This window comes from Choristoneura fumiferana, chromosome 28 (assembly GCF_025370935.1).
Source record: "Choristoneura fumiferana chromosome 28, NRCan_CFum_1, whole genome shotgun sequence".
Classification (NCBI taxonomy): domain Eukaryota; kingdom Metazoa; phylum Arthropoda; class Insecta; order Lepidoptera; family Tortricidae; genus Choristoneura; species Choristoneura fumiferana.
This window is the reverse complement of record NC_133499.1, coordinates 2,776,498-2,792,288: the sequence shown is the minus strand read 5'-3', so window position 1 is coordinate 2,792,288 and position 15,791 is coordinate 2,776,498. Positions and strand designations below refer to the sequence as shown.

The window sequence follows — 15,791 nt, the reverse complement described above, 5'->3', positions numbered from 1 at the left end:
CAATTGACATATCACGGTGCTCGCTTTAACGTGTTAATAATGTCACTAAAATATTAGGTATAATGTCACTAAAATTTTAATTGGTCCAAATTGGTCTAAAGTGAATGAAGTCAAATTTTGATTTATTACTCTTTTGGGTCTTCAAGTGAGATGTCCAATGGCTCATTCCATGAACAAGTGACGTCCTTTGAATTGAGCGAATCGAGCTTATATAAGCCAATTAATCCTCGAGCTTTGTCCCAGATGATCGTTTACGCTTTTTATGCCCTTTTGTTTACCAACATCGAAATTAACTGGCTCATTCATATTCGGATAGGATTCTACGGGGAACGATTGCGGGGGCTACTAAGTGGAATCCTGTGTACAGGTACCCGCAGATTTAAATTAAGTTTTTTGTATAATGGCTGCTGATGGGAGGGCCTTTATGTTTTGAATCGAGTGAATGTGTGTGAGTCCTACTGATATTTTAAGTGCGAACGTTTTTGTGTATGTGTATATCCCACAAAAAAAAACATGTTAAATGTTGCCAAGATGAGACCATGTGGCTTGCACTGTCAAAAAGTAATCAGATCTCTGCAGAGCCAAGTTTCTAACCCTACGTGCCCAGCTCTAAATCTATAAGCCCTAATTTTACACTAAAGTTGCGACGAAATACTACAGCAGTAGCTTGTAGCGAGTAATTCGTAGCGCGTAGCAGCTTTTTCCCGCTATTAATCTCGTAGGCGTGCAAACCGTGGACTAAACTGGCGAGCCGGCCGCACGAACCCTTTGCAATTCATCATATCAGCTTGAACTTAAAAATCTATTCAATCTTTTAAATTCTTTCCGTGGGAGTGACGATCGATTTTAATGAAAACTTGCAGGTCTTAGCAACCTCCAGAGGTTTTATTAATTTTTTTATTCGTTTTTTTTTTATTTTACCACTGTCGGCGTAACTGATATGTATATTCATGCCAAATTACAGCTTTAACGCACAGCATCAACGGTCTCTGAACATAGCCGCGGACAGACAGACAGACAGACGGACAGACACGGCGAAACTATAAGGGTTCCTAGTTGACTACGGAACCCTACAAAAGTTAATATTTCTGTACTTAAGTAACAGGAAAATATATGAGAAAATCGTAGTATTTAAAGTAAGTAACGTAGGAAGTTTCAGTAATGACCACGAAAAAACGAAACCGAAGATCGGAAGAATAAATGATTTGATTTTGATTTTGTTAATAATTATTCATTTATTTACAGTTAATTGTACAGGAGAAATAGTCGGACAGATATATGAAAGCATTTTCGTTCATGCTGAAACTGTGCAATGCAATCTTATTACCAAAAGAGAAGGGAACCGCAGGAAATACTTTGTTTTGAAACACATCGTGAATAATGGCGGCCGTGGATTCGGGTTCAAGTTAAAAATAGGCAGAGAAGGTATTTCACCCGCGAAATAATCCAAAACACTCATCACCCCTCAGGGGGGTGATAGATGGTACCCGTTTAATGAAATCTCTGGGATTTATGTGCAGGTAGAGAAATTGCCGCACGCTCTAAGCATTGCACTGACACAAGTCACTCAAGAACGGAGAATTACTTTGTTGCTGTTGCTTTTAATGTTGATTTTAACCGACTGCGAATCCTGGTGCTTCACCACTTATACCACTTCACCATAATAAATTGTGCATTGTGATGAGCATAAATTGAATCTCAAACCGTAAAATATTTGTAACTGAATGATTCCAGTGGTCTTTAGCGGCCATCGACATTAATTCCACTTCTCCAAATGGTGATTTTTAAGAGCAAATACCCAAATTATCATAGGGGTCTCTACAATATATGAAGAGTTTCTTTGATTTCCCTAGGATTTACTCATCGGATCCTTACTTTGCGACAATGAGACTCAATTAAAAGTATTTCGATTTTAAGAAATGATTGATGTTTGGATTTCCAAATTCTGATATTGTTTTATAACTGACGGAGTTCTGAGTTCTGTAGATTCGATTTGTTAATTGCTGACTATCCGAAGTGTTTTGAACTTATCGGCGGTATGTCACAGAAAGGTCATGGCGATATATTAAGAACGAGCCATAATCTATTTTTCACATTTAGCGAACCGGGTTAGCAGAACCAACCCATAATTAAGTATATGTCACATGCAAAGGATTTGCAACTCTACACGAACTTCGGAAGGTGCTTAGTCATGTGTGTAAATTGTGAGTTAATACCGTTTGGTTTCGAGCAAGTTCGGTCAGTGAATAGGTTGGGGATAAATTCGGTGGTCCGTCTAAATTTTATACTTTATTGTGGTCAAGGTGTACGTAGAAACTGAAAAAGGTCCCTTTATTGTACTTTAGAATGTCCATTTGGTTACAGATTGGTTTCTTTGATAGAGTTAAGTTCTGCAGTGCTTGAATGTTAAAATTTGTTCTTGTAGTTTTTAGGGTTTGGAGCTCTATTATTTTTGCTTCGTTTTCCGACTGTCTGACACGGTGCTGTATCTTATTAACAGTAACAGATAGGCAAATGAACACATAAAGAGTGTTTAAGCTGCCAATACAGCAAAAAATAGTAAAAATGAAATAAAGTTAAGAATTAAGAAGTCCAAGACACAGGATTGAAATGTTACAGACATAGGACGAAAAGAACGGAGACCCCTATCAAACCATTCATATGAACACCAAAATCAAAGTCAATCCAACCACTCGAAGTAGTTTAAATTCGACTTTATAAAATTAGACCTATACCAACACGACCAGTTATATAAAAGTTGGAACTTGTATCGAGATTGGACCCATACTAAAACGGCAACTAAAATAAAGCTTGCATTAAGAAAGTTAACAAACTCTAACGGGTACATTCTCAAAGTTTTATTTCAACTCCAAATTTGTTACTTTTACGGGTATCCCGTGAAACCGTATTAGATATTGTCATCATTCCTTTCATTTGTTGTTTAGCTTACCTACTTTGTTTACTTTGTGCATAATATTTTCCTAATAAGTGTAGTCATATCAGTGAAAACTTTACTGGCTCATGATTTACCTGCATGTATACTAGCTTCATGTATGATTGTATTGCTGTTTGTTTTCCTCAATAAAGAAAAAAAAAAAAAAAAAAGTTTAAAACATCGAGCATCACCGTGCTTTATCCCAACGATTGGCATACTCCTGGTACTTGCAATACGCGCCAGGAGGATAGTTTAGGCTCTATTGGTACCCAATTCGTCTGCGAAGTCCGTAACGAAATTGATCCCACGTCTCGTCTAAATAATAAATATCCCAAAAGTTTGACAAATAAGGGACCAAATAACTCGGGGTCAGGCTGGCAGATGGAGTTGATAATAAAATTGCGCAAGAGGTAATTGAACTGGTTCCATGACATTATTTTTGGGGTTCTATACACTAAACATGTAACCAGTTGGTTGGTGTCTGTATAACTTTTATCGAAAATACAAATTGAAACATAGATGCACAGAAAAACCAGAAAAATAGACCAGCTCTGGCAATCGAACGGGAAACGGTCCTTGGCATTCCGTGCCACGTGCCTTACCAATACACCACCACTGGACAGGGGTACAGACACGAATTTCTTCTATGCACCACATATCTCAGCTTGTTTGTTTCTTATTTAGTCACTTAAGCAGCGACACTAGCGACATCTATACTGTAGCCCTCATCGAGAAACTTTCAGCACTCCATTGGAACTAACCGCTCACCCGAACAAGAGATGTCGTTATTAAGCAATCAAATTAAGATTGGTTTTTGGAGTCTTTTTGTATTTTTATCCAAATTTTGTTACTTTTACGGTCATCCCGCAAAACCCATATCGAAAATACAAAAATCAGGGCAAGTTAAATAACAGCATGTAATAGGAGTAAGGTAAACGTACGAGTGCTCGTCACTGTCCCAATAGTTGGCATCTTAAATCTTATGTCATTAGCAAAAGAGGTGACAGCAGAGTGTCGTCTATTGGGCATTAGCATAGTGCATTAGCGTGTCGACCACTTGGACGTTTACCTTTAATACTTTTTTCTCAAAGTTTTTTTAGGGTTCCGGAGCCAAAATGACAAAAAAGGAACTCTTATAGTTTCGCCATGCCTGTCTGTCTGTCTGTTCGTCCGTCCGCGGCTTTGTTAACGGACTATTTTTCTCATCCGACCCTATAGTGTGGGGTATCGTTGGATAGGTATAGGGTTTGCTAAGACGATTTTTCGATTTATTGATATTTTTTCAAAATATTCAACTTTAAGGTGCAAATTTTCATTAAAATCGAGTATATCATCCCTTTCAAGGAAAACTATAACAGCTAAGTAGGCTTGAGAATTATTTGTAGTTTTACTCTTAAATTGCAGCCTATAGGTATAAAATATACCTAAATTTGGAAGATAGAAAAATATTACTTAATTTTTTCGTAATGGCTACGGAACCCTATTTTGGGCGTGTCCGACACGCTCTTGGCTGGTTATTATTGTACCATGTGCCTAACCCCTCAAAAAGATAAACATAGTGCAAATAACATAAGCTAACTCCTGTGTTTAGTAATGTCTTTTGCTATTAGCACGCGTGGGCCAAACATCTGATTGTTGCTAAATGGCAAATTGGCTCATATTGAAAGCCATTGGATAATACGGTATTTGACAACTCCTGATTTTGCCATATCTGATTATTATTATGAAAATATAGATATACAGATAGTGTTTAGCGAAGAGAAAATTTAAATCGGTTGAAAATTGGATTTATAGTGATTTTTTGAAAAATCTATATAATATACCTGTCTCTTTCTCAAACGCTTTTCTCTATGCAGCAAGTATGGCGGTACTGGCGTGTGACGTCACATGCCAGTATGTCTTTCTCCGTCTAATCTTGAATTTCAAACCTGTATAACTTTGTTATTTGTAAGGGTAGCTTAAAAATTGTTTTTCTATTCGATAACAGGCATTGTGTAGTTTTAATTTGTAAAACATATACAAAATAGTCAAATACCGTATTATCGCCTATTACGGTCTCTGTTAGTACTGTGAAATGGTATTTAGCTTCAGCATAGAATATAGGAGCAACCGGTGCACAGATACATATCTGTAAAAGGAGGTTATTCCAAAATTCGAAAATAGAAGTTCGTATCGTACCGTCCCTCTCAGTCTCGTATTAAATAACGTTAGCGTCGGCGGGACGGCAAAGTACGAAGTTTAAATTTTTCACTTCGAAGTATAGGGCCAAGTCTCTTGTCAAGCGGGTAAAAGCGTATTTTAGTATCGTATTAAATAACGTTAGCGTCGGCGGGACGGCAAAGTACGAAGTTTAAATTTTTCACTTCGAAGTATAGGGCCAAGTCTCTTGTCATAAGCGTATTTTACAAGCTTACCTATTTAACTTGGTGTATCAGTGTGGAAATGGGCAGGCTATATAGCACGGAGAACAGACGGCCGATAGGGCCGAAAAGTTCTCGAATGGAGACCGCGCAAGAGCAGCGTAGGACGTCCACCAACGAGATGGACGGATGACCTGGTTAAAGCCGCGGGTTCACGGTGGATGCAAGCTGCTTCCAACCGAAGGAACTGGAGATTTATGAGGGAGGTCTATGTCCAAAAGTGGACGTCCTACGACTGAGATGATAATGATGATGATGACATCAAACAAAAGTAAACACAATAACGACGCAGAGCTGGCCAGAGCTCTCAATAAATAAGTTAAATTCAGAACTTAAATGTCTAGACTTAAATGTGACGTCTGAATAAATTTAAGCGATATTGCCTTGCGAACTTAAATGTCATTGTTTGTTTCAAATGCTTTTCAATCATAATTATTTCTGCCTTATTTTGTCGTGTAAATTTAGACAAGCTATTCTGTTTTGTAAAATATTCCTATCAAGAAATATAGGGTCCCAGGGTAAAATAGACATTTGTGGAATAAGAGAGCAAAGTTATTTTTTTTCTGCGAGTATTTATTTTGAATCTCGAGTAAGCGAAGGATTCTATAATTGAATCTCGAGCGTAGCGAGTTATTCAAGGTTAGAAGTCAAACACACATGCAAAAACAACTTTGGTCTTGTGTAACACATACAATGTTTCAACTTAGCAGCAAGAACTCATTAAAGGTAAAAAATAAAACCACATACTTATATTTGCATAACAAATTATATCAAAAAGTTATAAGATTTATCCGAATATTAAGAAAAAAAAAACAATAATCACAGCTCACACCTTAAAAGACGATTACAATTTTCCGATAAAGTATGTGTATGCAATTTTTTTTTAGGACAATAGCCTAATGGACCTCGGGTTCATACTTTTCAGAACGCAATTTTTCCGGTTAGTTCTAGATTTCAAAATCAATTAGCTTCTTCGATAATCAGGTTATTGCTCTCATATTTATTGCAGTTGACATGAAAAATTTAATAAAGACAAAAAGTAGACTTACCAAGAAGTAGAATATTAACCCAAATCAAATTTACTCAACATTTCCATATTTTCCTCAAGATATACTGGGGCCTTTAAATTTCGCGAAGCTCATTCGTACGCTTGAAAATTCAAATTTTATGGAGAATTTATATTGAATTAAAAAAAAAGAAATCCTACATGCGTCAATACGAATGTTGAAGTAATCGAAACATTTATGAAACACTGGTTTCTCCATGATTCTTAGGATTTGTTTACTTGTTGCATATTTCTCCAGAAAGCTGTAATTTTCTCCGATTTTCTACGATCTCTCAACGTGCAAATTTCATTCAGTGAGGGTTTCTTGACAGATGAAATAACGCTAGATGGCGTTAGTATCGACCGTTTGACGTTACAATCCTGCTTGTGATTGGCTCATTTAGTTATTAAACCAATCACAAACGTAACGCAAATTTCAAAGTTATCAAACAGGCCTCTCAATATTAGTGCCGACTAGGCTAATCAAATGACAAACACAAGAATCGACAAAGCAACAATCTCACAAACCTTCCTAATTATGATATTGGTAAGATTGGAGGTAAATAAGTCAATAATTCGTGAACAATTTTTTACAGTGACTTGCTTTTGTTAAGTTGTGCAATATCAGACACGACACATTAAGCTTTAATTTGTCCTGGGTAGGAAGTGACGATTATAAAAGATACAAAGAAAGATTTTTATCATCATAATCTTAATTGTTTAGGAAATGTGATCCAGTGTAAACGTAGTAATTCTGAAACGGTTGACAAGGAAAGTTTTCATTTCATTAAGGTACCATGTGTGTATAGGGATTATTTTTGTACTAAGTCAACGGATCTTGGAGATTACTTTATGTGAAAGCTGGTACTTTATAATCTTTCAGCGTAGCCTGTTCCTGGAGAAGAACAAAAATATTGGAAAATATTGAAAATACATGGTCGCCATTGAATCTTTCATCAGCTTTTATTTAAGATCGGTTCGTATTTACTAGTTGGTATGAACTTTGAGGTCTAAAAAATTGAACTAAGTTGAGTTCATTATCTTTTAATTGCAAATGCGTCTGTAACTCTTTAAGAAGATAAAGCAGAATGTATTTTGTGACTTTACACACTAATGAAATGAAGTACTATCCTCAATTAAAAACCGGCCAAGAGCGTGTCGGACACGCCCAATATAGGGTTCCGTAGTCATTACGAAAAAATTAAGTAATATTTTTCTAAGGATTTCGTATTTTATACAAAATCTTCCAAGTTTAGGTATATTTTATACCTTAGGCTGCTATTTAAGAGTAAAAATACTAATAATTCTCAAGCAAACTTAGCCGCTATAGTTTTCCTTGAAAGTTTGATATAAGTACTTACTACCATCCTGAATTTTTTCAAATTTTTCCTCCCACCGGTTTAGATTTTAGAGGGGAGGGGGGGACGCTCGATTTTAATGAAAATTTGCACTTTAAAGTTGAATATTTCGCAAAAAAAATCAATGAATCGATAAATCGTCTTACCAAACCCCTAATGGTTTTAAAAGACCTATACAATGATACTCCACACTATAGGGTTGGATGAGGAAAATGAGATGGAGAGATGGGATGAGAAAAAAATCACCCCCACTTTACGTCTATGGGAGGTACCGTAAAAAAATTTTTTTTTGTTTTTTATTGTACCATTTGAGCAAAGCCGCGGACGGACGGACAGACAGGCAGACAGACAGGCGAAACTATAAGGGTTCCGTTTTTGCCATTTTGGCTCCGGAACCTTAAAAACGGTAATGAAAGCGGTTAAGTCAACGTTTTAATTAATTGCATCTCGGCACGTTATCATATTATTTAAATTAGATTCAAGTATTTAATGCTACGAGCTTTCGTTGAATTTTAATTCCAGTTTCGAAATATAAAATGTCACCGACCAAGTGCGTATCCGGCCAAGTTCGGTGTGGGGTTCCGTACTACATGGCATATACGAGTACGTAGATTTGGCAAATATTCTATTTTTTTTAATCGACTTTTACTCATTAAAGTAAAGCGTTGGTTCAACCACTTTCACTAGCGTTTTTAAATAAGGATAGTACTTTAATCCAGTGCATATAGCTGTATTAATATTCTATTTAGATTCGCTGTATGTAGGTACTACATTTACTGATTTTTTTTCAAACATTTACAGATAACAACCCTCTAACAAAGTTTGCGCTTTAAGGCTTAATATTTTTCAATTGAACGCCGAACTCGGAATAAAATCTTGGTAAACCTACGACCTTTTAAAAAACCTATCCAACGACACCTAACACCAAAGTGTTAGACGAACCCAAAGGTTTAGACAAAAATAACCACAATTTACATGTAGATGTACCTCCTTAATCAGTTTTACTGTATTATAAACTTTTATTTGACTTGCCCTGTTTGTTTATTTATTTGGGTCAAAATCTTGTAAGTTAAATTTGACCCACCTCTAGTAGTCCAATCGACTTGAAATTTGGTAAACTTATGTCGCATCGCATTGCTCTGAAAGAGAATTCATTGTGATACTCACTGGGAGAGCGTTCTACGGTGAATCAGTAATCAAATGGCTCGGCTGTGCACTGCAACATTCGAGAATTCTATAGTTGTAAGTGATTTATATTATTGTATCTTTAGTTGTGAGTGAAATCGCACCATTTTCACACACAAACACAAACAAGTGCATACGCACTCATACACACACACACACACACACACACACACACGTATGTATCTAGTGTTAGAAGAGCGAGGCCTCCTGGCACAAGTTTATAACTTAAGAGGGGTCTCAACCTTGTTATTTCGATAAGAACTTTTGTAAAAGGAAATAAAACAATTATTATTATTAATTATTATGTAGATCTAGTGACAATACAATAATATAATAAGGACATCCTGGTAGCCCGGCCAAGATTGTCTCCACAGGACGGAACTCTTCAACAGTTAATGGCATCGACTTGTGGTATTCAAATGCAGTTTGGGTGACAATACAAGTACAGTCAACAAAATGACTGTAGTCAGCAAAAATAAGCTTGTATTAAAAATGAAATTTTTACCGAAAACTTATTTCAAATTTATATTTTATCACTTTTTCGGTATGACTAACACATGTGTACATACATTTGTGCAAAATTACAGCGTTCTAGTACTAGCAGTCTTTGACTTAAGCCGTGGACGGACCGACGGACGAACACACGGTAATAATTAAACCACAAGGGTTCTTTGTAGGATTACAGAACCCTAAAAATGTGGTATGATAACATTAAACAAATTATTGACAAGCTAGTACAGTATTAATAAACCTACTTTGGACAGTGCGGTAAAAAGTAACGCAGGTCCATTCCAAAGACACATCCCTGCTTAAATGAACGGATCAGTCTCATAATAGTCTCATATTGTAAATCTGTTTAAAAAAATATATACCTCGTTGAGTTTCTTGCCGGATTCTTCTCAACAGAGGTTTTTCCGAATAGGTGGTAATTTTTTTTTGACATTCATAAGTGCTTGTTATAGCCACTTATAGCCTAAATTGAACAAAGATATTTTGACTTTTGACTTTGACTTTAGCTCTAGCCAATTTCGCTCGACACGTAATAAGCCAATTAGAGGTCCTTAATCAACGATTGCTCTCGCAATGTTTAAAAATTACTGTTTATTGCCACGACAGCAGTATAAGTATTATGATCTTTTACACTGAGCCACGTCACTTCTCCCTTTGTCTATGGTTTTAATTTTTTTTTTTTTTTTTTTTTTTTTCTCCGTCTGACTGGGGCAAAGGAACTGGCTCATGCATATATGTTTATTTAACGTTTGGGCTCCACAGAAAACCAGCGTTACTGCACATAATTTGCGGCAACACATGCTGAGTGGAGACCCTTTTTGGTATCCTGCCGTGTCACCTAGTAACATAGTTTTAGTGCTAGTTCTAGTCTTAGTTTTAGGTGGTACATTTTGGAGCCAAAATAAACTTTTCTTTCTTTCTTTCTTTCTTTCTTTCAATTATCATGCTGTATGAATAATGCTTACCTACCTTTGTGCATAGTACTCGAAAAATGCGACGAGTATCTCAATCGATCTAGTCATAGCTGCCCACATTTCGTGAGGCTTGCATTTTGTCGCAGCTAGCGATGGCAGTCTGGACGGACCGTCAGACATTTAAAAAAAAATCACATCTCCAACGCAACCGTTGGATGCAGTCCACAGTTCACTAGTACACAGTTCACGTGATGCGTACTACGGCACCCACGCAAGTAGCACTGACCTACTCAAAATTACGATCTACAAACTAACAGACATTTTAAAAGGCATCTAATTGACAATTGTTGATTCAAAACAAAATCGCAGCAACGTTTGACAAAAAAGAACGTCTGTGAATTTCAAATTTTACTTTTTTCCCGTACCTAAATAGTCGACTGGGTTTTTTTTTTAAGTTGCGACGCGTTCGCACAAGGACTAAGGTTTCACGGACTGAAAGCCGGACCGACCGCGCATGCCCTCTACAAAATTGTACACCAACCAACCACTTAAGGAGAGCTGTCCTCCTCTCCCCTATTATACAACTCCTGTAACACTAAGGGGCTCGGTCTAACATAACTCAGGGTCAAGCTACAATGGTTATGTGTAGAGTGTAATGTAGGTACGTCAACGTTTGTAGGGGTACAGGTATCAGAATCCACAGTTGGTTTCACTCCATTTTCGCACATTGCCTTTTGTTTCGTTGCAATCGATGAAGGTCTTTTATTAGGGTGTTTATTGTGTTAGGATACGGTAAATGCGATATAGGTTTTTTGTTAAAACGTTTTCGATACTGTTTCAAATTGGTTTACCTTTAATTGCATTCAGGTTGAAGGTACTTGGGTCAATATTCAGGTTTATACGGCGTTTTATTCTCAAAACAAAACTCGGAAATCTTTTTATGAAATCTAGAGACAGCATCAATGCTCAAATAGTAGTCGACTTATTAGCCATTAACTGTATTGCGTATGTTTGTCATGGACCAATAGAAATGCTTCATTTCTTATCCCCGCACAGCACAAATCTAGTGGAAACAGCTGAGCGGAGCGATAAATAGATAAATAGAGCGTTTCTATTGGTTCACGAGAAAAACATTTCTCGCAACGCATACTCGCACATCTCTAAATAGTTGAAACGATGCTACCATGTGCCTATCTTGAAATCTCAACCGCTAGTATACAGTGGGCTCTGCAAATGAAGCAAAAAAAAAGATTCCTTAAAGTGCGTACGAGAAACTTTGCACGGAATTCCGCATCCGTCTTTAACACGGGCCTTTGAAAATGGGTCATTTTTGAAACCGGTATAAATTTAAGTAAAGCGAAAAAGTGCTATGGTGTGTAAAAGTTCCCAATCTGTACTTGCATTCTGGCATTTTGAAAACGCATGTGCCTGTTTTGATTGCGTTAACTTAGGAGTTTGTTTTTATTACTGCTCTAAGAAATAGTTGGCCTGAGTATTTGATATTGATTTCAGCTTGATACCGCGTTACTGAGAAAAACAAAATCAACAGACCGACAATATCAACACAATAACAACAAACAAGGAACATAAATAAACAGTGATCCTATAAGGGTTTCGTTTTTGTCGACTAAGGTACAGAATCCTAAATATTACGGTAACTTTTGTTAATATCTAATTAAATGAAAATTATAACCAATAATATAGTTAAGCCTACCGTAGAGGTACTACGTATTGATTCATTTGATTCCTTATCAACCAAACTACGTTCTTAGTAAGTTCTTTAAAGTTAGAGTGGATAGGTTGTTTCTAAACCTCAGCCTACTACTAACCTCATCTACATTTTACATCAGGTGAGACAGGAGTCAATCACGAGTAAATTTCATGTAAAAACAGTGTCATAGTGAATTTCCTTGTCCGAAAATGTTATGACACACTATATTCACGATCGGTCACCATACAGTCGGAATAAATATATATAGATGAACAAAAAAGCATTTCAAAGTGTTTATTAACTGTACATACGTCCTTTTTCTTTGGCTGAAAGGTTTTTATTCCCTAACTATACGTATTGCTTTTTATATCCCTTGCGTTCATTAAAGTGTATACCGACTGCTACCAAGACTTGAAATTCTTTGTCGCACTGTCTCTTTCACATCTATAGGGATTAGAAAGGAGGGTTGTAGTGAGAGAAGTCATGGCCACTGGTAATTGCTGTGCTGGGGAAACGCTTGAACACTTAAATGTATTAAATATTCAAGAGTTCGGAAATTCGGAGGTTGCCCAAGTAATTTGGTACGTGTGGCTAAAGTAACACGTGTATATTTTTGTGGATGTGCGTAGAATTGTTTTTCACAAAAACATTGTAAATAAATGAACGAGAAGGATTCGGCGTGACGTGATACTAGAACCTGTTCTGTTATGTTCTGTTTATAAGCTATCTGTATTTCCTTCGTGTACATATAAAGAGTTTTGCTACTACGAGGTACTGTTATTTAAGATGCTGATATATAAGCTGTTGGCTGTACCTAATTTCAATGTTTTAATTTTACAAATTTCTTTTACTTGTTTGTTGGTGTTGTTGTTGTTTATGGGTCGAAACTTGCAAGTTCATTTTTGACCCACCTTCAGTGGTCAGATTGACTTTAAATTTAGTATACATATATATAAAGCTTGAATGAGAAGAAATGAAATTTAATAACGTATAAACAAAAACGATTAAAATTTAGTTGCTCCCGATTTTCCTACAACCTATAACTTTATTATTTCACGAGAAATTGCTGATCAAACATATCGGCGTGTTTTTCTCTCTGAAACTATGTAATAACACTATTTTGTTACACTCCAGGTACGTAAACACTACTCACTTTCACGTTTGAGATCGTCCATGATACCGACTTTATTTTGCCTTCCGAGTGGTTCCTTCACCGTCTTGTAGAAACACTCCAAATCGCCGTTTTAGTAAGGTCTTGTGGAAACACTCACCAATGCCGTTTTATAAAGGAGTGAACAGAACATTATTTCTTATTACGTCGGTTTTTTAAACAAAAGGAATGAGTATAGCGGTGCCTGTTTGTTGTGATGGCTTCGTTGGGACCAAGCTGAATACTGCTATACTGTTTTTTTATAACTTTATTACGTGATAACTACGCTACTTGTGGACCGATTTTCAAAGTATTTTTCTTTGAGCTATAATTATTTTAGGCGATATTTTAATTGCATTATGTATGTTTACTAAATATATTGGATTCCAGTTGTTGGGAAAGAAAATTTAAAGTTAACCAACTCAATATAATTTTGACTTAAACAAGTCTAGCCTAGCTTTAGAATACATTAATTGTATTTGTTCTAACTTATCCTAATTAAATGAATTTGAAGTAGGTACTAATGTGTCTTACCATAATTTTGAAATAGACGACTCAAGACCTTTGAAATATGTGTGTAGCAATGACTTAGTGAAGATGTTTACGGAAAAGTGTCTACTAAAGTGTATTTTAGTTTTTACGGAAAAATACTCAATATTACAAACTAAATTAAAAACTAAGCTAGATCTAATCAAATTTGATGATGATTATTAGGTGACACGGACCTTATAATTAACAATCGAAGATTTTACTGTCGGGTCCACATGTTTGACAAGCTCTGATAAACATATACTGAGCCTCTGGCCCTCAAATGTATGCAGAATCGGTAATTTTGTATGAAGGGTGGGCGAAATTTTGTGCCGCTGCATACATGTCTGTCGCAGTCATTTATTATACTAGAGTAAAGCGAGTTACAGGATTCCATTTTGACTTGAAGCGTTGAAAATACTGTAGAATCAATTAAAGAAATTGTGTCGCATTTCTAGACAGAGTTCGGTACATTCCAACTCTCAATCTTAGGAAATGTAACAAAATTGAGATTTTTCGATGAGTTTCAGTACAAATAAAAGTGAAGTGTCTGCAGCTTAGTCCAAAAGATAGCTCTTTCACTTTTGAAAAGCTAAAGCGTATTACTTTGTTGGAATCTACAGCTTTGTCTCGACTTTAGACGCTGTAAAGTGTAGCAGTCTTTACAAGGTCTACGAGCAATTTGCTTTTAAGTTTTTAAAATAATAACTTCACAATCTTTTATTTGATTATATTGTAATAAAAGTCGGAAAGTGTTGCATGATGACGACAAAAAAGGTATCAACTTAAAATAAAATCAAACCCGTTTATTCAATCCGATTTTACGTTCTAAATAAGAAAAATCCTTTTTTAGTGCGTTTTTTCTTTTGCTGACGTTACTTTTTGTCAACTGTTACCATCCAACTTATACATAAGTATTAATGTATACCAAATGTTAAGTCAATCTGACCACTATAAGTAAATGGGTCAAAATGAACTTGCAAGATTTGACCCAAAAACAACAACAACAACGAACAGAGCCAGTTAAATAAAAGCTCGTAATTAAATAGAGAGGTTCATTTTGAGATATCACAGTTTTATGCAAAGTCGCAAAATGTTTTGGTAAATGGCTTATGATTGGTTTTAAAACATTTCAGATTAATTCGCAAATAAATATCTCTAAATGGAGAGAATCGAAGCTTTAAAATTTGACGTCGCCATTTTCTTTAGTGTGTAAAACTTTTACTAATGAACTCGAAAAATTTAGGAGCGGAGATTATAAGTAGCGGGTTCTTTAAGAAAACTAACTCGTCGTCATTATTCTTAAATAATCTGTAGTATTTACATATACTAGATTTTGACCGTAATATTAGTATGGATACTTAGCAAAACTGCTGCATACGGCAATGGTTTGTCCGACGTGAAGTTCGCAATATAAACTGCGGCCGGCGTAAATTTTCAAACTTACCTGGAACAAGGAAAACATGGTTATAAAATTAGTTTATTAAACAGCCATTACAATAATCTGATAGTGACAATATTTAGTAGTCTATCCAGGATCGTCTCCGCAGGATGAAACTCTTCAACGTTTAATGAGGGCTAATTCAGTTATTAGCCAATGAGGGCTGTCGTTTTTTGTCTCACTAGATGGCGCATTGTTGCATGAGGTTTTTAAGTATGGCTTTCAAAGTCTGTTATTACGGGCGTGAAAACAAATTTTAGATTAAAATCATATTTAATACACCTTAAAACCGTACCATAAAAATATTGAGCATGCCACAGTGTTCCATAGTCCTCGTTTTGTTCGGAAAAAAGGGAGGACAAAGGTTTCTAAAAGACAAAACTGTCTCAAAACACAGACATTCACTGCCCCGGAACGCATATTTGCCATAATTAATTTCAGATATTGCAAAATATTCACAAAATTATTCTAATTATAAATAAACCCGCGTAGCTCACCCAAAAACTATGAGATTTGACATTTCGGAGACCTCACGCTACACTAGCGCCTCTAGTGGCGAATTCATACGCGATAGCCCTCATTGCAAGCAAGACC

The 15,791-nt window shown here is 36.0% G+C and overlaps 1 protein-coding gene across 2 annotated transcripts in view; it reads right to left on the bottom strand.

Annotated features, from left to right (window-relative positions):
• The window catches only part of Syt7 (Synaptotagmin 7), a 304,885-nt gene that overhangs the window by 81,328 nt on the left and 207,766 nt on the right, over positions 1 to 15,791 (bottom strand). The window contains exon 1 of one of the 2 annotated variants that reach the window (XM_074109268.1): positions 10,423 to 10,844. The exons of the other annotated variant lie outside the window; for it this stretch is intronic. Within the exon in view, the coding sequence (XP_073965369.1) occupies positions 10,423 to 10,547 (125 nt within the window). The 5' untranslated portion in view covers positions 10,548 to 10,844. Of the gene's footprint in view, positions 1 to 10,422; positions 10,845 to 15,791 lie in introns of those variants that run through there. 2 annotated transcript variants of the gene reach the window in all.